Raw genomic sequence first — 24837 nt, forward strand, 5'->3', positions numbered from 1 at the left:
TTTAATTTCAGAGCCCTCGACAGAATTTGTAGTAAATCAAATTAGTAAGATTATTTTGATATGTTCTTTTTTGATGAAATTATAATGTTTAGAAAAATTACTGTGACTGGTCTGATAAATACTAGTGTGCATTGATTCCTTATCTAACTAACTGATACCCAATAGAATAATGTAACGAGAAATTAGTTTTGAATATTAACAAATCACCAATTATCTCGCAATTTAATTTACAGTGAGTAAGATGTACAGTGAAAGGGATTACTAATAGCAGATAATTTTTTTGTCAATAAAAAACTGAAGCTCTTTAATGAACAGGTTCCCGTTGCTAAAAAAATAAAGATTGCGAAAATACAGTTTTGAATAATTTATATTGACTAAATTTGGGAAGTGAACTGTTTAAAATTGTCCACAAACATCGTCATTTATTTTTGTCTAGAACGAGTGACGATACAGATGGCAATGGAGCGTGTGATTTCATATTCATTTATTATCATTTTCATTGCCTCCAATCACAGATGGATGAGGATGAAAATCACCATGTCATCCGTCAATTTCATCATCAACAAATGGATGACGATGATGCGCTTGGAAACTGGATGACAGTGGGGATGATTGTCAGTGATTATCATAGTCCACCCATCTTCGTCATCTTTGGACCCTCATATCAATTAGGGTAAACAAAATATTTACTAAGTTGGTGGATGATGGTGGGGATGATTGTCAGCAATCACCATAGTCCATTCATCATCGTCATCTTTGAACCTTCATATCAATTATGGTGAACAAAGTGTTCATTAGATAATTTGTCAACGATGATGGTCACATTGCCATCCATCACCAAAATTACCTTATGTAAAAGTCACTCGTAAATGAATTGAAGGATTCAATATTGATTGAACGATGTAATATAAAGTCAGGGGAGATCTGGGATTTCACCTTCTTCCAGTTCCAGCATTCCATCGTCAAAGTCTTGGTCCAAGCACAGGAAGTCATCAGGGTTCATCTCACCAAGAAGATCATAATCATCCTTCATCAGCTCCCCCTCTAAATCAAAGCACCTGTCGAACGGTTCGCCACCACCCACAACAGCTGGCAATACCATCGCGGCTGACCCGTCTTCTTCACCGGCCAATGGCACTGCCTCCAGGGCTTGAGAGGTAGTTTCACTTTCACATAGATCAACAACTTTGGTGCCTCCCGGTTCCTCATCGTCCTCAATTTTCTCTTCCCGGTAAAACCTACCGGCATGGTCAACAACTTCCTCCACGGCACACGGCGGCGACCAGTTGAAGACCTCGACGTGGAAGACCGGGCGCTGCGTTGGCAGGTAAACGAGTATGACGGGGTACTCCACAATGGTGGCGCCCGAGATCTGCAAGCCAAGTGGCGCGGCCTGATTCAATTTGAGGAAGGATGACTTCGGATCCTGTGGCCAGCAGGGTTGACTGATCAGCAATGAGTTGACTTTTCTTTGACCAAATGTAGACTTTTGCCCACTCACCTTGAAGTTCTTTCTTAGGAAGAAATTGAGACGGTCAACGCCCAGATCGCAGAAAGGCCGCAGCTTGTTGTTCCATGGAGTGGGCTGGAGATGCTTCGCCATTACTGATCTCAAGTTTGACTGCTCGTCTACGCTGTTTTCTCAAACAAATCGATTCATAAGACCGAAATCAACGAGAAGAATTATAAAACTACATGTTTTTTAACTCACCAGTGATCGGTCAGGACAACACCGGTAGAACTGAAGCGCCATTCGATCGTCCAAAGTATAGAATTCGTCCTGAAACCATGATTTCAAAAATTAGTAATCGATGAATTTAAGGCAAGAAAAAAGAGAATTCGTCATGAGAACCTGCGATTGAATCGGGTCTGATTTTTCTCCCTCTTGGACATGCCAGGTGGCAAGAACATTAGCCGCGTTCTCCTCTTGAAAGCAGCTTTCCGAAGCATCCCCAGCGCTCTGGTCTTCAAACATCCGCCGGCGCCATTCCTCATCCGGCGGGCAGATTCAGCCACCCTCAAAGCATCTTCCAAGAAATTAAAATCTGCAACAACGAACATATTCAAACTATTCTCCATTATACACAGTAGAGTAGAGACGAGTGTGTAAAATTAAGCCCAAACTGACAACTAAAATCAATTCCACCACCAAAAAAATCGATTCTTAAACTATTTCTTGTTCTGGGATTGGCGAAACTATTTTTTGACTAAGGAAACTATTTCTTTTAATGTTGACTAACATCAATTCTGGGAGATTGGAGAAACTATCCTAATGGTAAGGAAAAGAAGCGATTCCAATAAATTATTTATGGATAAATTATTTCTCGGAAGATACTTTGATTTAGTTACCCTCAAAGCATCTTTCAACAACGAACATATTCCAACAATTCTCCATAATACAGTGTAGGGTGGGCACGAACTGTAAACTAAAGAGCACACTGACAACTAAAATCAATTCCACCAAAATAATCGACTTTCAAACTTTTTCTTGTTATGTTCCGTAACATAAATTTTGGGGATTGAAGAAATTACTTTTTTGGGGTAAGTAAAAGATGAGACAGCGACAGAGAGAGACATATACAGAGAGAGAGAGACAGAAATAGAGTGAGGTATAGCGAGATATAGAGATAAAGATAGAAATAGACATAGAGAGAGACATATACAAGGAGAGAGATAGAGATAGACATAGAGATAGAGATAGACATAGACATAGAGATAGAGATAGACTTAGAGATAGACATAGAGATAGAGATAGACTTAGAGATAGACATAGAGATAGAGATAGACATAGAGATAGACATAGAGATAGACATAGAGATTAAGATTGAGATAAACATACAGATATGCATAGAGATAGCCATAGTCATAGATATAGACATAGACATAGACATAGACATAGACATAGACATAGATATAGAGATTGAGATTGAGATAAACATACAGATATACATAGAGATAGAAATAGAGATAGACATAGACATAGACACAGAGATAGAGATTGAGATTGAGATTGAGATTGAGATAGACATACAGATAGAGATAGAGATAGACTTAGAGATAGAGATACATATTGAGATTGAGATAGACATACAGATATACATAGAGATATACATAGAGATAGACTTAGAGATAAACGTAGACATAGACATAGTGACAGGCATAGACATAGATATAGCGATAGATATAGACATAGACGTAGATATAGGGATAGGGATAGACATAGACATCGAGATAGAAATAGAAAAATAGAAAGACATAAAGATAGAAATACAAATACAGATACAGATAGAGAGAGAGAGAGAGAGAGATAGATAGATAGAGAGAGAAATAACCGGAGATGACGATATCATCGTTGAACTGAGAGAGGGGCACGAACTGGGTGCGGGTTTTCTGGCCGGTGCAGCTGGTGCGAGCCTTGTGGGACTTCACGCATGGGAGGCTGCAGGTACGGATGGAGCAGCCGGGGCAGCGATAATTCCATGGTTTCTCACCGCATTCTTCGCAGGCAACCTTGACGATCGGCTTCGAACTCGACCCTGTCGCTTCTTCTTCCGTCGATCCTCTCGTCGGCATAGCCAAGTCTCATGCGAACACCAGAAAGAAGAAAGAGCAGGTGAAAGAAAGAGAGAGAGAGAGGAAGAAAGAGTATGAAGAAGACGAATCGCCCTAACTTGAATATATTAAAAATAGTTATGTTAAGGTGGGCCTAATGGGCCCAATAAAATTTCACTCTCAAGGAACTTTTTTTATTATGTCTCCAGCATTGTTGTCACGTGGAAATGGTTTTCTATGAGATATATTTGAATTATTTGTTTCAGAACTTTGCCTTGTTAATTTTACTAGAGTGCAATTTTATTTCAAGAGGGTTGCTGTATGCGACTCAGTTGTTTTCCAAAGTAGTTTTAAGGTAACATTTTTCCCATTTATTGTGCTTCTAGATATTCACTTATTATAAGTTTGTTAATAGTTAAACAAAAAATTATTATCTTCAATGTTTCAAAGGTCCATTATTTCATGGAAGTCCTCGTGCATTGCGCTTTACATGAATGAGGCATCGGTTCATGATGTCTAGAAGCATAATAAATGGGAAAAAATGTTACCTTAAAACTACTTTGGAAAACAACTGTGTAGCATCCACCAACTCTCTTGAAATAAGACTGCACTTTCATAAATTTACAAGGCTAAGCTATGAAACAGGAATTATGTTGAATAATCAAATATATCTCATAGAAAAGCAATTCCAAGTGACAACAATGCTGGAGACATATTAAAGATAGTTATGTTAAGGTGGACCTAATGGGCCCAAGGGAGTACGGTGGTCTCTGGAATGACCTGTGTTGGGTACCTTTCAGGTGTGGGATGGTTGTTTAACATATGTATTCATTTTGTTCCTTATTTATCTGGGTGCGCAACATTTTCAAAAACTTCATGTCAAACGGACTCCTATTTCAACCCATCCTGGAACGATCAATGTACCAACAATAAAGTTCAGTCAACCGGGGAGCATTACCCAATCTGGTGCATCAATATATGTTCCTATGCTCATTCCAATCTTGTCCAACTTTGCTAATGCCGCCCTTATCTTTGGCCAGCATATCTACAAATAATTTTGATTAGATCGCGGTGATGAAAAAGGGGTGAATTGGTCATTATGTATATTCCATTGAATGATCCCAATCATGAATATTTTATTCACATTTAAATAAATTTAAATGAATTATGTATTTCACTCCATTATCATGATTTTAAAGCAGCTCATATTATATGTCACTTTAGTACGCCAATTTTTTTATTCCATTATATTATAGACTCAAAACAGGAAATTCGATTCCATAGACTATGTTATACATTTACTCTCAATATTATATAATTAACATATTAATACCATCTCAATATATCCCAAAGAGCCTACTCTTCTAGCACTCTCCATCAATTTACAATTAGGTGCTAATCTCGTCGCGTAAATGGACCAGTCATGTCTTTGCCATGATGATCTAATTGAACTAAAACTACATAATAATAATTCATCGTGACAAATTGAGGTGTAAAATGACTAATGAACTTCTAGACACGTGATATTAACATAAGGAAATGACAAAGGGGTAAAATGACACCCCATTGGCCTCCAATACAATCTCAATACGTTTTGTCTATGCCATGAGCTAAGAAGTTGATTCAATGAACTGTCTTGAGATCAAGTACGTAATACATGCTGTCCAATTCGTTTTATATGATAAATATGTGGCATATCCTTGTCCAATCAACATTAGGAGATGGACATCAAACATTGAACCCACACTTTATTAATCATTTTGATATTTCTATAAATTTTAAAACTTTGAATTTGTATAGGACAAGTGATTCAAGATTTTTGATGAAAAAATATGGAATCACCACTAAAAAAGGGAAGGGGGCGAGAAATGATATCACATTATTAAAAGAACATCAAACATTGATCGAGTTTCCAAAATACTGTGATAAATTTGGTCACTTAACTAAAGATGTCCGTATGTATGGTTTAAAATTTTCACTGCAAATGTCAAGGTTGTGATGGTAATACTACGAGGTCAATTTGGCTAAGCAGATAACTATTTCTAGGTTTCTTCATAACTTCAACTTGAAAAACTAAGTTTAGCCTAGTTCACTCAAAATCTCCGACTGTGAGTGGTGTGTACCACACATGTATGAAGATGAATGATATAATAAGTGCCACTTAATATTTTTATTTGAATAGTATATATATATGTTTATCAATGAAGTATAATATGTATCTCTATATTGAAATAGACACTGGTGTTTACACTTTTTTGGTCCTATGAATTTAAGTGTGTAAAACACATGAGAAATTGAAGATCATTCATAGTAGACCAGGCACTATCCAAAAAACATTTAATTATCTTTTTATATAGCATTTATGCCCTGTCGATGATTACCATATTCTTTAACATAAGATACTACAGTTATTACTTCTAACTAATAGGATTTACAACAAACTAACTCATTGGATAGGAATAAAATACTAGCTTGCAGTTTAAAACTGAGCAGAAATCATGGTGCATCTGATAAAACATGAGAGCTGATAAAACAAGGGAAATTTTATATGCATTAAAATCTTGATGTTATTTTTCTGATAAATAGAAAATCAAAGTCTCAACATTTTCATATGTGCTTTTATTAATCATTTTGATATTTCTATAACATCTAAAACTTTGAATATGTATAGGACAAGTGATTCAAGATTTTTTGATGAAAAAATATAGAATCACCACTAAAAAAGGGAAGAGGGCGAGAAATGACATCACATTATTAAAAAGTTACTATTTTATTCATGAATATTCCATATCAATATCCACGTCTCATAATACAAAAAGATACTGACCGACTGATCTGTAATCACATCTAAATTCTCATCCTCATGAAGTCTGAACCTTAAAACTATGTATTTATGAACAATTGAAATTACAGTGATAAAACTCGGTTCTCTAGCTATTTCTTGAATGCGAACTTATTTATGGAGACTTAGCTAAAATAACTCACATCATGAGCCGAAGGTTATCTAAAAATATATTCACATGGTGATACAAGCTTTGGGGGGGGGTTCATATACTAGATACATATAAAATCAAACACAATGTGATATAGTTTTATACCAGAGTACATATACTTTATTGTGAAATACTTTTCTTTTTCACTCAATGTACCTTATTCATACCTTTAAACCATAATTAGTTGAAACACGTAAATTCATCACCACCGCTTATTTAGAAGCCTAGGATATCAGTGAATCTAAATTAAAGTATGTCAGAACTATTTATCTCACCTGAAACTTTTTATGATAAAATTATTCATTTTTTCCTGCTAATATCATTAAATTTTAATCTTTTAAATAAATATAGAGGTGATTCCTTCTATTCTTACTTTGACATGAAAATTTTGGAAATTTTCACAGAAATCCACATCTGTCCTAATATCATATCAAACTAGTTGTTATGTTGCAAATTATTTATCCTCACATAGTACTTGGACAGAAAACCAGGATGTCGTGTCAACTTACAAGGGGCTAAGGGCAAACCCTACAAGGTTATGAATCAGATTCTTAAACTTTCCTTTAAGTTTTAGGTATAAAGTAACTACTAGTTAACTATTTTTGACGATTAAGATTATGGTTTGAAGAGAATGAATGGCACAATAACTTTTATAGTCTGTTGTGTTTTCTCTTATGCGTATCTTAATTCACAACTTTCCATATAACCAGTTCGTGTCACTAAGTCTATGCACTATTGTTAGGCCCCTAACTAGGCGACATTCCCTACCCATAGGCCTACGTGCTTATTGGGAGGGTCTGTTCGCGTTGTAGACTCACGACATTAAAGGACTGAGTCATTATTGGTAGCGATGCCCAAAGCTGATCTTTCAGGCCATCGCCCTTGTATGTGGTGATACACTACAAACAGTGTGCTACCGGTCCATGCCCAAGGCGGGACGGCTCAGGTGAAGTTCGTGCGTGCTGAGCACGCGGGCCGACAAGCGTGAGCGCGTGCGCGCCAAGCGTCGCGCGCCAGCGCGAAGCACCACGCGCGGGCATCATCGCTACGTGTGAGCACCAAGCACCGCGCAGGAGCGAGAAGTGCCGTGTGCGGGCGCGGGACGCGCAAGCCGGGCAGCGTGCCGCGAGTGCATCGCGCAGAGTTGTGCAGGGTGCCACACAACGGCCGCGCAGGCAACGCGTGCATTGCATGTGCGGGGAGCGAGGTAGGGAGACATCCCCCCAGGAGACTAAGGCATGTTGTGCAGTGAGAGCACCGAGGCGGCATAGAGGGCGCATAGCGCTCCCACAGGTAGTGCTGGGTGCACCGCGCCCAGCTTGAGGCGTCGAATGCGGCAGCATTCAATGAGACCAATGATGGGGGACCATCTCAAACATCAAGATGGAACGTCGCCAACAACCGCACTGAGCCGCACGAACTGATGCCCGCGACGCCTCATTTAAAGACGAAGCCGCACGTGTTTTTGTTTATTTTCTTTATTTCTATTGTTGTAATTTCCTCGCCAAATTATGGGCAGGGCTGTTCGTGTTTTGGCCTCATCCATTTCAAATGCTCTCAGTTCGTGTTCTCTCGTCATTTTGAGAGAACCGCTCGTCTTGAGACAGTTCCCTCAAGCTACGCCCAATTGGGCATGCCATGGCCCTATATAAGGACGGCATGCCCAAGAGGACAGGCAGACTTGAACTTGGGAAAATCAAAGTGTTGTTGTTTTCTTTACTCTTAGTGCCTAGTTGTAGAAGATCAGATAGTCTTAGTAGTTGAAGGTGCAAACGTGGGATTACGTGGACATCGCCCACTCCAAGCAACGTGGTCGACCTCTTCAGCATCCCAGTTGCTGCTCGTCCTTAGTGCATCTGGAGCCAGGAACTCCACTCCTGATTAAGAACGCTATTCACAGTTGCGCTCAAGAAACTCATCTAGGAGCGCCTGGTGGAACTCCTCTATCGATTGCCCAAGGAAACAGGCTTTGACATTGATAATTCACCATCACCAGTCAACTTTGACGCCGGTGGATCAACGATTGACCAACCATCTCGTCAGTGATTCTCCTCTACTCGGAAGACATCGTTCTAAGAAGGCACGAAACGTCCTTTCTTGGAATCTCCGATTGCCAGAATGAACTGGACAGAAAATTCTTGAATTTCTTTCCAAGAATTCAAGAAGTGCCCTGCAGGGATCCCGCGGCCGTCCGCGCCCTGACTTGGGAGCCCTCCGAGTCGGCCACGTGATCATCTACTCCCATTTGCTCATACACGGCAAGAGATTGTCGCGCGCCCTTCATCTGTGGGCGCGCCCTACACGCGCTCGCGCCACCATGCCTGCTGCCTGTTCTGCGTGTGCGATTCCTCGCCCGTCAATGCCGGCCAGGCCTGCAGCCCGCTCCACCCCTACACGCGATTGATAGGTTTGTGCCCGGTCCAGCAAAAGATTGGCTCGTACTCTGTTTCTTCCGGCGTGGCGCCCAGCGATCTGAATATCTGCTTGGGATTCTTGCACGATTCGACGGGGTTCGTCCCATCAGGCTCTACCGTTCCCTTCCGTTACAGTTATCTTACTTTCCTTGCAGTATCTGGTCGATTTATTTTCCAGGCCTCGAGAATAGGAATCCCCCATTGACCCGACTTAAATCCAATAGTGAGAGATAGTTATAAAATTCTTGTGGTAAAACACTAGTTACTTGTCGAGGGAGGTTGGACGCCGTCGAGTAGTTCCACTACCTGCATCTTATGCGTCAAATTTGGTCCAAAGGGACGTTGGGAAGTCGATTGTGTCCAATCAAACTTTGCCAATTTAGCTGATCGACATTCTTGGTTAGTTTAATTCGTTCCACTTGGTTGTTTGTTTTCTCAAGTGCATCTTGCCATATAGATAGTCATCAATTCCTCTTCGTCATCTGTGGTGTAATATGTGCCAAACGATCCCGGCCTACAGCGTATTACATCAGCCGGCACACGTCAGATTTGAGCAAGAGACCTAGCTTGGGATTTGACCGTGTGACAACTATGCATAGGCTGAACAATTCATCTTAGATAAAACTCCTTGTTTTAAAAAATATGCAAGTCCCTTGCATCCAACTCCTAGACTACCGTTGTAGGGTTTTTCTATTCTTTAGATAATTTTCTGTCTCCAAGGCTCTGCCTCGGAAAAATCAACTCCAAATTATCCTTATGAATATTCTCTCTTGAAGCTTCAGCTCAAAGAAATCTGTTTGTGTTCACGTGATATATTTCTTCTACAAAATTTGAAAGTACAATGAAATAAAATCACCAGTTTTAATCTCGATACATTACTTAGCAAATTTGAATAATCAGTTAAAACTCAACATTCAACGGTCAAGGTTTGGTTAGATTCATCGTAAATCAGAACATTGTTAGAGTATATACCAGTTTGTATTCCCAGATCAATTCAAATTGAATCTATAAAACCCATCTTCGACCTATTCTAACTCACTCTGTAATGAGTGAACTCCATCCTTGAATCCACTCTATCAAAATAAATCATGAATACAAATGTCCTCCTGTCTTCCAGTCCACACAAATTTAATTTATATCTCAATTCAATGAAAAGTTTATCCCAATCTCAGAGAAGGATAAATGAAAGGCATGTCTAAATAACTGTACAGTTAAGATCAGCCTCTAATTATTTCACTAACTTCTAACACATTTAAAGTCTTTTGCGAGATACTTTCCATAATTTATTCAACCCACTAAGAAAAAAATGCATATCTTATTCTTCTATTATTTTGCATGCCCTCGTTGTTTTTGATATATGAATGCAAGTAGTTTCTTTTGTACGTCTAGGGCTGAAAATTTTGGTTGTAAAAACGTACCTGTTATGACAATACTACGTCTATCTGATACTTGACTCTATTCATACTATTTACTGTTTTTTTATCTTATGCTTATGTGGTTTAATATTGGGGTTAGCCTGGAATCTAGAGAAAAAGTCTAGAATATCAGAAGGTGTGTATTGGTATTTGTTATATGTAAAGGTTGGGAGAAACCTCAAGAATACGTCCCAATCTTAAGGTTAAAAAGCATCACTGTCATTGCTCACATAACCATAGATTCTGAAACCAATGAAATGATTATGCATCATTGTAATTTATAAATTTATGAATTCAATTTAATTTTATCTATCAAAATTTTACAACCTATCTATCTAGCTGCAGAATTCATTTCATTAGGACTCATTGAAAATGAATATCTCTCAGTTAGGGAGAGAAACCTAGAAGCCTATGGGAATTTCTCTTCATTCTTACTGTCTTTATATCTTTATCTTCATATTTCTCTGCCAATGACATAAACACAGAGCTATAACCTTAGTTGACTACTATATTTTCATGGTGTTTTGGGTGGATTCCCAAGTGTCTGGTTGCTACTTCTATTTTCTAATATATGTTGATTTTTAGTCTTATACCCTCTTAATCTTTAACTATAATATCTGTTCATGAGCATACTTTTCAAATTTTAGCATTGACATAACTACATAAAAACATCTGATGTTGTATTTACAGATTATAAAACACCATAAACAGATTATAATAGCCATCTGTCATTGGATAAAACCCAATATCATTATTTTTGAGACACACTCATGACCTGCATATTTAGTAAACATTTCCTAATGAGCATATTGATCACCAGAGTTCACTATTCCCCATGTATTAGAGGCAATGATTTACTATTGAATATAAATTTACTAATTACAATTAATCTTATGGGAGTTCCCTAAACAAAGAAAAACTATTTCATTGAAAACTCCAGAGCTAGCTGACATCAGGGACAAACAACAGGCAATAGAATAGGACGTCCTAAATGGGACAGGACCGGTATTCTAGAGTCTTCAGTTAGGTTCAGTTTCCAGCCCGTGGGCGTGGATGGGACAGTAGATAGTTCTGACAAAGGATGGTCGTAAAGGACGGAACGGATAACGGAAGGCACGTTGGTAAAGGACGGAACGGATGATGTATCGTCATCCGTCCACAATCCTTAACTGACAGCCTAACACCCTTTCTCCTTAACGGGCCTTATTGAAGTCTATAAATGGCCCATTAAAATGAGCAATGGTAGTCAGTTGGGGGTTTTGAACTTTGAAGTAGTTCTTCTAAAACCCTGAGAAAAGGTTGATGAAGAGGACAATCTGAAAGAAAGAAAGTCCTGAAGATTAATCCGAGTATGAGCCGATTCTGGAATTTGCTTCAAGCAAGGAAGGTGATTCTCCCTCTACAGCAGTTTTCCAAGTCACTGTTTGTCTGTTGTCCAAAACACTCAACTTGTCATTGCCCAAGTTTTTTCGGCTAGTTTTGTCGTTTCGTTTTTGGAATTTATGGTAGATTATGCTGTGAAGATTGCTAGCGTAAAGTCGACGAAGGGTACTACGATGATATTTGATCCTTTGAACTTGCCGGTTGTAAAGCTCGATTCTTTATATTCCTGGGAAATCGATTTACAGATCGAATTTGTTCCTCGTATTGTGGTTGATTATTACTTCTCACCCGGTTTCCGGCATCCTAAAGTTAGGGAATCCTTTTAAAGAGGTTTTACCCTTGAAATCAGATGACTTTCATCTTTTCATGATCATTTGAAGTGTCGATTATCATCTTTTTCGCTGGGTAATATGGTTCTGAAAATAGTTTTTAGTCGACTTCGCTTTTGCTTCAAAGCTCATGCCGGGAAGATCATGCTCTTGATATTTGCATTTAAAACCATGATTTAACCGTCTATATTCATGAGCGCTTGTTTCGAAATCGATCTTTATATTCAATTGCATTTGAGATTTTAATCGTGCATCGTTTATCATCATTAGATCTCCCGAAGTGCAGCTTATAAGCTGAGAGGGATCAGCAACCAAAGCCGTGATGTTTATCTTGATCGCTTCCCTCCCCTTGTCGATCCTCTCCCTGAATTCAATCCCCAATCTTTCCAAGACTTCTCAGAACAGCATCCCACCAAGATTACTGTCCTTCCAAACGGTCTTAAGATTGCATCGGAGCACTCAAGCGTAAGCATGATGAATGATAATACCTTCAATGTTCCTTATTGAATGGGTATCCCTAATCATGCCTTTTTTTTACCACAGGGACCTGCTGCCTGTATTGGATTGTATGTTGACTGTGGATCTATCTATGAGACAGATAAGTACATGGGGGCAACCCATGTATTAGAGAGAATGGCTTTCAAGAGCACAAGAAATCGTAGCCATCTGGATGTTATACGTGAAATTGAAGCAACTGGGGGAAATGTTGGGGCATCTGCTTCTAGGGAACAGATGGGTTATAGCTATGATGTGCTGAAAACTTACGCCGCTGAGGCAATCGAAATACTTATTGATTCTGTCAGAAATCCTATTTTTCTTGACAACGAGATCAGGGATCAGGTTTATTCATGTACCATTTATTTATCTACCGTTTTAAAATTTGTGAGTAGGGTTCACCGTCCTTAGTGACGGCTACCCATCATTGCAGTTATCCTAACATCGTACTCTATCTCCCCGTTCTTGTCATCCTAGTCATCATCCTACCATTGTACTCTATCTTCATTTTCTCTTTATCTTTCTCTATCTCCACTCATTTCTATCAAGAGTTTTCTTGCAATCCACAAGTCACGACTCACGTTCTCCCTTCCTCCCTCCCTCCCTCCCTCTTCTGTGTCTCTCTTCCCCCCCTCTCTCTCTCTCTCACTTCTCTTCATCTCCTCTCTCTTTATTTTTTTTGTCCATCTACATCCAACCTTGACAGCTCGTCATTCTCATCCAGTTTTCACGAAAAAATCATCATTATCTTTGTTATAGTTACTCGCGTTGTGACAATGACTATGTCAATGTGGATTACGAGGACGGCAATGATGATGATGTCCTTGTCCTGGGACAGTTAACCCTAATTGTGAAATTGGTCTGCATGATTAATGTTTTACCGTCTGGACAGGTAGATAAGCTGAAATCTGAGCTCAGAGATATTTCCAAGGATCCTCAGCAGTTCCTGATTGAGTCTCTCCATCTTGCTGGTTACTCTGGTGCACTTGCGAGACCACTGATTGCACCTGATGAAGCCTTAGACAGACTGAATGGCTCTCTCATTGGGAATTTTTATAGTGTGCGCTCCATTCGCTACCCCCCAAAATCTGAATCTTATAGTTCCCTTTAGATTTCATGCATTTTGATGTTAATGCGGTATAATGTTGGCAGGAGAATTATACTGCTGATCGCATGGTATTGGCAGCTTACGGGGTCGATCATGAGCAGCTTTTGAACATCGCAGAGCCTTTGCTGTGTGAGCTAAACAAGGGCCCTCTGCTGACGACACCACAGTCCATTTATATCGGAGGAGAAATTCGGCATAAAGAAGATTCTGAGGTGCTCACAACATTGATACAATCCCAACCCCTATCAGGGGTATTTCTGTCATTTGCATTGAATGATGTTCTCTTTTTTATATGGTTGTAGCCCTCCCTATGGAGAGCAGGCAAGATGTAGTCAATTATCCTATTTGGCAAGGAAGAAGAAATCAGGAGACAAAGTTGAAAGGGGTGGTTAGCCAAGGGAGATCATGCCTAAGAAGCACAGGAGACAATCTAGGCCTGTAGCTGAGAGGAGATGTAGTCAATTATCCCCAACACAATGATGATGACAAAACCATCATCATTGCCTCTCGCCCTTGAGTAGGATGAGATTGAAAAAATCATCCTCGTCATCATCATTGTTGTTTTAGCAACAGATGATGACAACGGAGGGACAGATTCCCTCCTCCAGCTGCCACCTCAGATGATGCGACGACAGTGACACATTGCCTGTGTCTTCATCAGTCATCTGAGCCAGGATGACAACATCCAGATTATCATCATCATCGTCTTTGTTAAAAGCTCGTGTGATGATGACTAATATGATTTTGTCAACTTCCTAATGTCATTGTGCAGCGTTATCAGTATCTTCACCATTCACTTGAGCCAGGATAACGATGACGAGGTCATCATCATCATCGCCACTCTTCTTGGCTAGTTTGACATTTATGAAATCGTGTAACTCATCATCACAGAAGCTTATGACGAAGGCAATGATGACGAGAATAACGATTTCTGGACAGCGTTGACTGCTTTGTCCTGGGATGCGATCAGTTGTACTTGCCTATGCTCCTCTCTTATCTTTCTATTTTTTTATCCCTCTCTCCCTTTTCCCCTTAAAAGACTGCACTCAACAGGAAACTACATAAAAGTCTCTATCAAATGTCTTGAAGTGGACGCGGTTTCTTCTGTCTTCTGGCGTGTATTTTGATGTTCTCTCTCTCTTCTCTTCTGATAAACAGAAGACTCATGTGGCTTTGGGATTTGAAGTTCCTGGAGGTTGGCATAATGAGAAGGATGCAACCGCTGTCACTATCTTGCAGGTAAATGAGCTCTGAAGTCAACATGGTTAGAAAACTTGGAAGACGCTAGATTGCTTCTGTAGGATACCCAATCTCTACCAGGGGTATTTGGTCATTTTGGTTTTAGGGTAGTTTTCATTAATACATGCACCCCGTCCCATAGGAGCATAATCGTGAACTATTTGAATTGTCTGGGCGATCCTGCCTGGAACCATTATTAATTATATCATTATCTCTATTGTTCTCTCTCTCTACCTATCCAAGATCATTCTCCGATGGAGATCTACCAAGGTCTCTATCAAAACTTCAGTACTTTTATCCTTTAAAGACGTCGAGGAAACATGTTCAGTGTATGTAATGGTCCTATGACGAAAGGTTGTATATATAGTAATTGTTGACCATTACTACAGATTTGTATTCAATTATTTATTCGACTTTATGCATCCTATACTGTTGTCATTCTGACAGAATTATTCTTTGACAGTTCCTGATGGGCGGGGGCGGGTCCTTCTCTGCTGGTGGCCCGGGCAAAGGGATGCACTCTAGACTGTGTGAGTTTGATCCGTCGTGTAAATATGTTTGTGTGTAGCTCCAAATAATATTGTTTTACGAGCTATTTTTTAGTAGAATAGTGAAAATAATCTATTTTCTGTGGATTATTGTTTCCACTATATCCTATGTCAGTTTAGTGAGATGGGACTTTGATTGATGCTTGCTATGCTTAGCTACAACTTTTTTATTTTATTTTATGGATTCGTTCCTTTTCTCAAAAAAACGTTCAGGGTCTAAACTTTAGTATAAAGTTATCTGATATATTATTTGGCTTGGTTTTTAACGCAGATCTGCGAGTTCTGAATAAATACCAACAAGTTCAATCTATCTCCGCTTTCAGCAGTGTATACAACGACAGTGGTCTCTTTGGCGTCCACATGACGACTGTAAAGCCCATCTTGTTAAACTGTCTTTGCTCTTATTTTTAGCTTAATGTTGAACTTGATTGTTGGGAGATATGATAATATATTTTTTGCTAAATTATATCTGTTTACTTGTACCTGAAGAGTAAATGAGTTTTTGTTTGTCCATTAAGGGTTAGTCCTTTCTTTGAACCAAAAGGAGTGGAAATGAAATATTACGCTATTTTTCTTAATAAGTTGCTGTATGAGAGGTCTAAAGCTGATGATTCCAATTAGAAAAATTCTCAATTCAGGATCCCGAATGAAACTTTGATAGATAGATGGATGGATTTATAGATAGATAGATAGAAATTTATAGTTAAATTTTGTTTCAACCGAAGAGAATGGAAGTGACTTATTATATTTTTTCCATTGATTAGTTGCACTATTAGATATCTTAAGTTGATGAGCTTCATCATAAAATACTTGATTTAGGATCCTGAATTTGTCGCTAAGCTTGTGGAGATTGCAGCTGCGGAGTTGATTTTAGTGACAACTCCTGGTCAAGGTGCACGCCCATGGCTGAACATTATCATTTCTTAATTTTTTATTTGATTAAATGAATAATATTGGTGACATTTGGCTCCAGTCACGGACATCGAATTCCAGAGGGCCAAAAACGCCACCAAATCTGCCGTCTTGATGAACTTGGAGTCCAGGGTTAGAATTGCAGTCCATATTTAATGTGAATTTCTGATAGATTTCACCATAATCAGCAAAGATTTATCCAATACAGATGATCATTACGGAGGACATCGGGAGACAATTGCTGACTTATGGGTGCCGGTAGGATGGGAAAAAGCAACCATTTTTGATTCTATTATTTTCATAATTCAACATGTTATTCCTTTTTTCTGTCCATTGCATTTCATAATTGAAGATGTTTCTTTATAGGAAGCCCTACAAATATTTCTGTTTATGATTCTAGTAATGAAATAATACAATCTAAATACAATTATCCTTTTTCTGCAATTCAATCTACAATTTGCATCTACTGAAGATATTGTTGACGTTTTTTCTTTCCTTTTTTTTTACAGGAAGCCGGTTGAACATTTCCTTGGAATTCTTGACGAGCTGACCCTGGATGACCTGAGAGCTGTGGTGACCCGGGTTTTATCGTCTAAGTTGACTTTGTCATGCTTGGGAGATGGTAGTTAATTTGCTGAATCAATTAAATTAGCATTTGAGACTTGCTTAACCACATCCTTTGCCGATGATGTGTCTTTGCAGTTGACCGCGTGCCGTCTTATGCTACCGTGTGCCGCCTCTTTGACCAGTAGGTGGGACTGGGTTCTGGAAATTGAAGAAGGTCAACGCTTCGGTGGGCCCATAGCTGTCATATTGAGCCTAATGGAGGTGTATTCGACTCGGAACATTTATTTGATTATATTGATGACCTCCTCTGCCAAAGTTGTTTACTTGTGAAAGGTTGAGTGAAATCAAGGTTTAGCAAATTCATGATTCAGTTTCGAGTTTACTCTCTCTCTCTCTCTCTCTCTCTCCATCACTTGCCCACTCTTCTAGTCAGCTCATTCCTAGCTCTCAATAAATTCAAGCCTCTAACAAAGCCACTCCCCCTAGTAGGCTTTTAGCAACTTTTATGATGAAATATTGTATTCCAACGTTAAAATTCTGTTCAGGTTAAAAGACATTGACAAAAAAAGTTGTAAAATTTAAATTTCCACTTCAATGAAATTAATCTTGTTCAAGAAGATTACAATTAAAAAAACGAATGTCTTTATGATTTTCTAAATCATGTACAACTCAAATTTGTTTCTTTTTAGACACCCATTTTATATTAACTACTAGTATAAGATGGATCAAATGTCCGCTAATTCTTGGGTCAGTTCTTTCAGCAGCTTCAACTTAAGATGCGTTGAAAACTAAATAACTGATTGAGGCAGTCTGCTGAGTTGTTTACTATGACAGAGTTTTTCTTGTTTTTTACTGGTTTATGTCTATTGTCATTCAAAATGTAATAATAATTAAGGCATATTTATCTCTACTTGTTATTTTCTTACATATTTCAAATTCAAAATTATGTTATTTAAAGTGGTAAGTAAGATTTCATGATAATTATCGATCAAACTGGATTCATTTTTTGAAGCTTGCAAAATTTTCTTTGGGACCTGCATCCATTTTGATAACATAGATCTTACCAGGCATTTATATAGTAGTTAGTGTGTTAATTAATACAAATACTGCATATTATCCTATATATATTGTTTTCTACATTTACATATATTGTTTTCGTAGGTAAACATCTCCTTTGTTATAATATTTTAATTTATAAAATTAAATACATAAAATTTGATGATTTTTCTATACCTTCGTGGTTTTGGCTTATAAAGAATTTTTAAAAAGCCGCAAGGGGAGAAATCAGCGGAGAAAATAAAAAATGAAGGAAAAATAGAGTTTGCAACATCCATTTGCTTAGTCCAGTGGACTGCACCAAGAGTTCGATGCGTGGGAGGGGATGGGATGCGATGGGCAGGACTGATTTCTCATGTTAAAAAGTACAAATCATTTCCATCTATCTAAATCCCCAATTCTCAATTTAGCCTCCATCTTCCAGCATCACTACATACTTTGTTCCTTGCAATGCCACCATATCCTAGTATGCTCAATCAAATTCTGGTTGTATGTTTAATGCCTTCGACTTGTGTGTTGTATTTTTTCCATTTTCGTTCTGCTGGGAATAAGAATGACGAGAAGGTGTGGGGGGGTATGTGAGGGAATATGGGCAAAATTGGTTGGGGAAGGGGGGTGTGGTCGGTAGGAGGTTAGGGGGATGGAAGGGTAGGGGGTAGAGGGGGATAAGGAAAACGTCAAGGGATGTAGAATGCTTGGATGGGGACAATTAGAATGGTAGGGGGAGAGTAGGAGAGGGGGGGGGGAGTGTGGTTTAATATGGGAGAGTATGGGGTGATGGATATCATGTGACGGCCAAGCCAATTACACTTCTATGTTCTAGTTAAGTTTATTGAAATGAATATTAATCGATTATCACTTGTTTGTGATATTAATAATGAAGTCTTTGAACACATGCTATGATTTAGTGAATTACGTTGTGATCACACTTGTGTAAGTGGTTCGTTGACCTTAGACACCATGTAGATCTTGTGAATGAACAGACAAATGTTTTGGCTAAGGTATATTAAGAAATACATAAAGGTGATTGATAGGTCAAAACAGGATTGTACGCCCTCAATATAGGAGGAGATTGACTCAAGGAAGATGATGCCGGTAAATCTATGGAAAGGGTAGTGAGGATATTGGAGAAGGCATTCTCCAATGATCCCCACTATGCATTAGTACTAACTTAATAATAGATTTGGGTTTGACGATTAACCATACCTTAAGTCTTTTGAGAGTCTCATGCCGACAATGGATTATACATGTACAATAACTTGTGACGCATAAGGTTCCAAATGAAAGTTCAAAGACAATTATATCTCTTTTAGAGCACAAGGTGAAGCTTGGCACCCACGAGCTGGAAATGTAAGTTATTGATTGGGTTAAATCGGTCATTGATTAATTTATCTATATGGTGTTATAATTAATTAATTAATTTTTTCAACAAATATTTTTATGTTAAAAGACATTGGAAGATATACTTTATTAGTAAGGATTTTTATGAAAAATCCCTACTTAGTATAAATGGGGGGGGGCATTTTAGTTGCCCAGCGACCTGGACCCCCTTTCTTCTCTCTATGTTTTCTCTACTCATTCCACAAGTGCTTCTCATAGGTAAGGAGATCAACAGGCCTTCATGAAGAGTTGGATAAGGATAGGATATCCAACAATCTTCTAGTCGCATGGATACCTCTGGAGGCCATGCTAGTGAATGGCTGGAATAAACTCTCTTACGAAGCAAGTCAAGGGTGAAAAAAGTCCCCTGCAAGGTACATAAAGTATATTTTGTTTTATAGAACAATTTTGAAATGATGTTTAGCTTCTGCTGCATTGGAAATTTTTTTTCATGTTCCAAACCATATCCCCATAACCCAACATGGGGGAAGCTAAGGAAAGATGTGGGGGGAGGGGGTAGAGAAGAATTAAGAGGGTAAGACGCTGAAGAGTGGTGGAGAGGGTGTGATCAATGCCATACATCCATAATCAACAAAGGATATCAGAAGTCCAAGATTGATACCCATTTCTCATCGTTTCTTTCTTCTTCTCTAAGACACTCATTTGGCAACAAGGGACACCTGCATGGATCCATCAAAAGGCCAAACTTGATGATGCTAGGCTGAAAGGGAAAGGATAATAGGAAAGTGTATCACATCATTGAAACCGAGAAGATGATGAAGCATCTTAATATATCTCTATCACAAAAGGATATATGTGACAAAGAGTGTTTTCATTGTAGTAAATAATGTAAATAGAAGAGTATCTATAAGTAGTACCTCACTAAAATAGCTTGAACAGAGTTGAAGTAGGGAGATGTCAATTTCTGAAAAGTGGATGAAAATGGACAAGACAAGATGAAGCTGAAGCTAGAAAATATCACAAAGGTTATGATAATCATTGTATCGAAAGTGTACCTCAAGCTTCCCTTAAGAAATATCCATCAAATATATCACATCTATTTGAAGATGACTTAAATATTCCCTGAATACTATGAACAAAAGTTACATTGTTGATTTGAGAAATAAATTCGTTTCTTCAACATCAGTAGTGAATAGGTGTTTCTTATTATCTCAAAGTTTTTTTCCCCTTAATAAGAGCACAAAACATGTGAAAATGAGGCTCATCTTTATAAACAATGGGTCATTTTTGAAGGAACATTACCCAAGATGCATAAGATGGATAGTTAATCTATTTCGATTTGAATCATATGCATCTCGGTTATCTTGCTTTATGTGTAAAATACCCGTGTCTCCAATTATGAAAATGGGGAGTGTGCCAAGAAAATTTTGAGGTCAGTACATATTTATTTATGCCACTTTATACCTAAAAAGTTATTTAAACATTTTGTTTAGATCAAGGAGAAGAATAGTTGAGTATGGACTTCACCGAGTTAATGAATGATAAATGTTATTCTAAATAATCTGACTTCTTTAGATATACTTTTGATTAATGTTTCAAAAAAGGGATAATTTCACTCTATTGGGCATAATGTGATTCATAACAAGCAATTTAAGTATGTAAGTAATCCTTAAGGCATTTGGATTTATTGTACCTTACATACCTAATGAATTTTTTCCTATCAAATCTATGACTTACAATCAATAAGAGTAATGGAAAAAGGAATAACAATCCAGCTTCAATTATGTTAAAGTGTGGGTTCTAGCCCGTGATATGTAGTATAATTCAGATAAACTAGAGTTGATAATTATGAGATATGGATTTTATAGATATCCAAAGGGAAGTTTTGGCGCTACTTTTGATATCTTGGCAAACATATAGCATTTTTTTGCTAGAAGGACTGTCTTCTTGGAAGTCACATATATTATTTGAAAAATTAATGAGAGGAAAAGTAATCTTAGAAGAAATTCAAGAAACTAAATCATCACAACCTCATTGGGTGATGGCCCATTGTCCTTAAACTTATTCATGTGCACATAGAAGAACTTCGTCGGTTGAGTACCTAGAAAAATTGATAAAAAATATTAGACTTAATGACTGAAGCAAATTTTAGGAAAGTGTCTTTGATATGAAAATCTCTGATATATGAAGAGGCCATTCTAACTCTGGGATTTGGTAAGAACAAATAAATTTGAAAATTGGTCCATACACCTAACCAAGTTTGGGGACCGGTAGATCCTCCCAACTATATGGTATCCAATGGTTTTGAGTGGACTTTAAAATAGTTATTCATGCAAATGGACGGCAGGTTAACATTTTTGGAGGACGGCAGGTTAACGTTGTGGAGAATATATATCATCAAAGATAAATAATTGACTATGAAAAAACCTTCTCACTAGCTTCCATGATAAAGCCAATTGAATTCCTTCTTAAGATTGTAACACATTATCATTATTTAGAGATTTTTTTGTTGAAACAAAATATTAATAGGGTAATATGATGATATTTACATATTTATTCACATTAAATTGGTTATATATGCATGTTATTAAGCCTAAAATGATTAAATCCATTTTTAGAATGATGGTTTGAATTTTTTTCATTTTTACATACTTTTAGGGATTTTTCTGAGAACATATTCTGAAATAAAATAATTTTTGGGTCAAAATATGATTTTTCCTGAATTATTCGACATTTTAATCGTATCTATTTTTTCTAAGCCAAAATACATATTTATTTACATTTTTTGGGCTTATATTTAATTTCATATGATTTTTGAGATATTTTTTGGGCCTTCATTTCTGCCATGACACATGTCATTGTTCAATTCATCCTACGACGAGCAACCAGCAATTACAGTTAATGATTGGTGACAGCCAATCATTAAATCTTATTAATGGTTGGCGTCATCCAATAATTAAATGTGAACTGTTATGGCATCACAATTAGTGATGCCATAATGGTAATTAATGGTTCTTATTCACTCTCTTATTTCTTTAATGACAGGGTGACGTGGAACAATAAAAAAGAAGGTTTTTTCCCAATAAGTGCAATATGGAGTCCAAGGCAATTCAAAATTTAAAATTAATAATCTCTCTCTATTGACTGTTCAATAATGACGTCGCCATCCAACTGGTGAATAAAGACGTGTACACATGACACACATATGTCTCTCTTTCATTGGGTTTAAAGGAAGCACATTGATGTGGCGTGCGCTCACACGCCTCTGTATCAGATGCGGAGGACTGTATTTATTTATTGTCTTTTCTAGAAGCAGCACATGGCGCGACAAGAGCCATTGATGGAGGATGTCTAGGGGTAATCTGAGTCAATGATTGCATTTGATGTGACGACGAGACAAAACCCATAATAGAATAACATGGCGATGCTAACGAGGAGGAAGAGAGAATGCTGTGTTTCCTAACATCTTCTAAAACAAGATTTAATTTCCGAATTGCCCAATAAGCACGATGCTCGATCTCCACTTGAAGATGACAAGCTTTACCAAATATCACTTCATACGGGGACATCCCAATGGGTCCCTTATAGGAAGTTCTATAATCCCATAATGCATTGGGTAATCATTCACTCCAATCTGTAAAATCTAGCCACATGATCTTTATAATGATCTTCTTAATTTATCGGTTGCTAAATTCAACCTGGATATTGGCTTGGGGATTTTAAGGAGTCGTCATCTTATAGTGAACCAAGTACTTCTTGAGGGGGGCCCTGAAATGTGAGTTATCAAAATGTGATCAACCATCACTCATGATCGCTCTAGGGCATCCAAAACAGGAGAAAATATTTTGAATTTAAAACTTCAAAACCACTTTTTAATCATTTTTCCTTGTTGGAATTGCTTCAATCCACTTGGACACATAATCAACCACCATCAGAATATATCCATTCCCGTGTGATGGTGGGAAGGGTGCCATAAAATATATGACACATAAATCAAATATTTTTAATGGCATAGCATCATTCTTTTTTAGGTTCACCATAGATTGACATTTCAATAAATTCTTCCAAAAATCAAAAGCATCTCTAAATAAATTTGGCCAAAATAAACCGTATTGAAGAACCTCAGATATCGTAATCTTGGAAGAAAAATGTCCACCGCAAAAGGATGAATGACAAAATTCTAATATACTTCTATGCTCTTCTTCTGGCACACATCTCCTTAATGTTTGGTCTACACCTAAGTAAAAAATTTCAGGATCCTCCCAGAAATAAAGTTGAACTTCCCTAAGGAATATCTTTTGATCTTGTTTGTTCCATTCATTTGGGGTTCATCCGGAAATGAGATAATTAACTATATGTTCAAACCATGGGATTCTTCTAGTGCTAATCCTAAGTATATTCTCATCTGGAAAGATTTTCAAAATAGGTGTTGTGGTGTTGACGTGTAATCAAGATAAGTGATCAGCAACAAAGGTTTTTGATCCATGTCTATCTTTCATTTCAATATCAAATTCTTGCATCAATAAAATCCATCTAATTGACCTAGGTTTTGCTCCTTTCTAATAGCAGTATGATCAGAAAATACAACTATTTTACTACTAGTAAATAAGATCTAAATTTATCTAAAATAAAAAATCTTCATCATTTGCCCCTGCTCCATCACTCATCGGCACATATCTGCGGTCATCTCCGTCGCAATTAGCACAATCTCTCTTTCATCCACTCCACTCGCATCTTTCTCCATCTATTGTCACCCATCACTCCCAAAGCTCCAGCTAAGGTATTCAATTAAATGGTAATTTTATACTATTAGCTATATTAAAAGTCTCAAAATTCTAATATAAAACCTGAATAAATTAGATTAAATAGGATTACTATTTTTGAACTAATTTTCCCTTTTTTGCTTTCTTTAAGTTAAATTAAAATTTTAAAATAAATATAAATACAAAAAATAAAATTAAAGATAAAATTTTGCTTATTCAGTACTTGATCCTTGTGAATTTGACCCTTACTTTCTCTATGCTCATAAGGAAATTTTAAATATTGATGTATAAAATAGAGTCCTTAAATGACATTTCTAAGCCTAATTCATGGTTCATCACATCTACCCCATAAGCATCAAAATTGATCTTAGAAGGTTATCTTTGCAATTTTGCTAATACCAGAAACATCAAATGAGAGAAGGGAGAAGGATGGGCACCCAGGGAATCCTTGCATTGGTGATTTTATATGCAGATTTAAATTATTTATGCTCAAAATAAAATTTTATAAGAATTCCTACTCTTTAAATATATCTTCTGAAAATAATTGTATCTTTTGTGTATCCTTATACACTCATATGCTAGCCTATATAATAACTCCAATAACCTTAAAATTGTTCTCTCACTTTATTAATATAATATATCTTAAATATAGATAAGATAATCATGGAATCCATTCAACCGAATCAATAGGTCAAACTGCCAGTTCATGGGCTGACGAGCTT

The 24837-nt window shown here is 37.5% G+C and overlaps 2 protein-coding genes across 3 annotated transcripts; one reads left to right on the forward strand and one right to left on the reverse strand.

The window, feature by feature from the left end:
- Positions 1-868: 868 nt before the first annotated feature.
- On the reverse strand, positions 869-3629 carry LOC144706099 (uncharacterized). The gene is made up of 5 exons (XM_078578995.1): positions 3333-3629; positions 1853-2045; positions 1712-1780; positions 1502-1634; positions 869-1426 (listed from the first exon to the last, which is right to left on the reverse strand). The coding sequence occupies exons 1-5, from the start codon at positions 3571-3573 to the stop codon at positions 914-916; spliced, it is 1149 nt and encodes a 382-aa protein (XP_078435121.1). The 5' UTR covers positions 3574-3629; the 3' UTR covers positions 869-913.
- A 7999-nt stretch (positions 3630-11628) lies between these two features.
- LOC144706065 (mitochondrial-processing peptidase subunit alpha-like) lies at positions 11629-17270 on the forward strand. Of its 2 annotated transcripts, none has more exons than XM_078578940.1 (13): positions 11629-11761; positions 12357-12551; positions 12630-12926; positions 13474-13641; positions 13734-13901; positions 14848-14928; positions 15392-15458; positions 15748-15845; positions 16296-16368; positions 16450-16520; positions 16597-16646; positions 16898-17010; positions 17091-17270. In XM_078578940.1, the coding sequence occupies exons 1-13, from the start codon at positions 11726-11728 to the stop codon at positions 17138-17140; spliced, it is 1467 nt and encodes a 488-aa protein (XP_078435066.1). In that variant the 5' UTR covers positions 11629-11725; the 3' UTR covers positions 17141-17270. The 2 variants fall into 2 exon arrangements, with proteins under 2 accessions (XP_078435066.1, XP_078435065.1); XM_078578939.1 differs by lacking the exon at positions 11629-11761 and adding an exon at positions 11862-11957.
- Positions 17271-24837: the final 7567 nt, after the last annotated feature.

Source organism: Wolffia australiana, chromosome 7, assembly GCF_029677425.1.
Source record: "Wolffia australiana isolate 7733 chromosome 7, ASM2967742v1".
NCBI lineage: Eukaryota > Viridiplantae > Streptophyta > Magnoliopsida > Alismatales > Araceae > Wolffia > Wolffia australiana.

Bases quoted from the DNA above. Each gene is read 5' to 3' on its own strand.
- LOC144706099 (XM_078578995.1), bottom strand. From the start codon at position 3,573: ATGCCGACGAGAGGATCGACGGAAGAAGAAGCGACAGGGTCGAGTTCG. The intron at 2,046-3,332 runs GTTATTTCTCTC...TCGTTGTTGCAG, and splicing joins CGATGATATCGTCATCTCCG to ATTTTAATTTCTTGGAAGAT. The intron at 1,781-1,852 runs GTTCTCATGACG...TCATGGTTTCAG, and splicing joins CAGACCCGATTCAATCGCAG to GACGAATTCTATACTTTGGA.
- LOC144706065 (XM_078578939.1), top strand. From the start codon at position 11,877: ATGGTAGATTATGCTGTGAAGATTGCTAGCGTAAAGTCGACGAAGGGT. The intron at 16,369-16,449 runs GTGCACGCCCAT...ATTTGGCTCCAG, and splicing joins AGTGACAACTCCTGGTCAAG to TCACGGACATCGAATTCCAG. The intron at 17,011-17,090 runs GTAGTTAATTTG...GTGTCTTTGCAG, and splicing joins TTTGTCATGCTTGGGAGATG to TTGACCGCGTGCCGTCTTAT.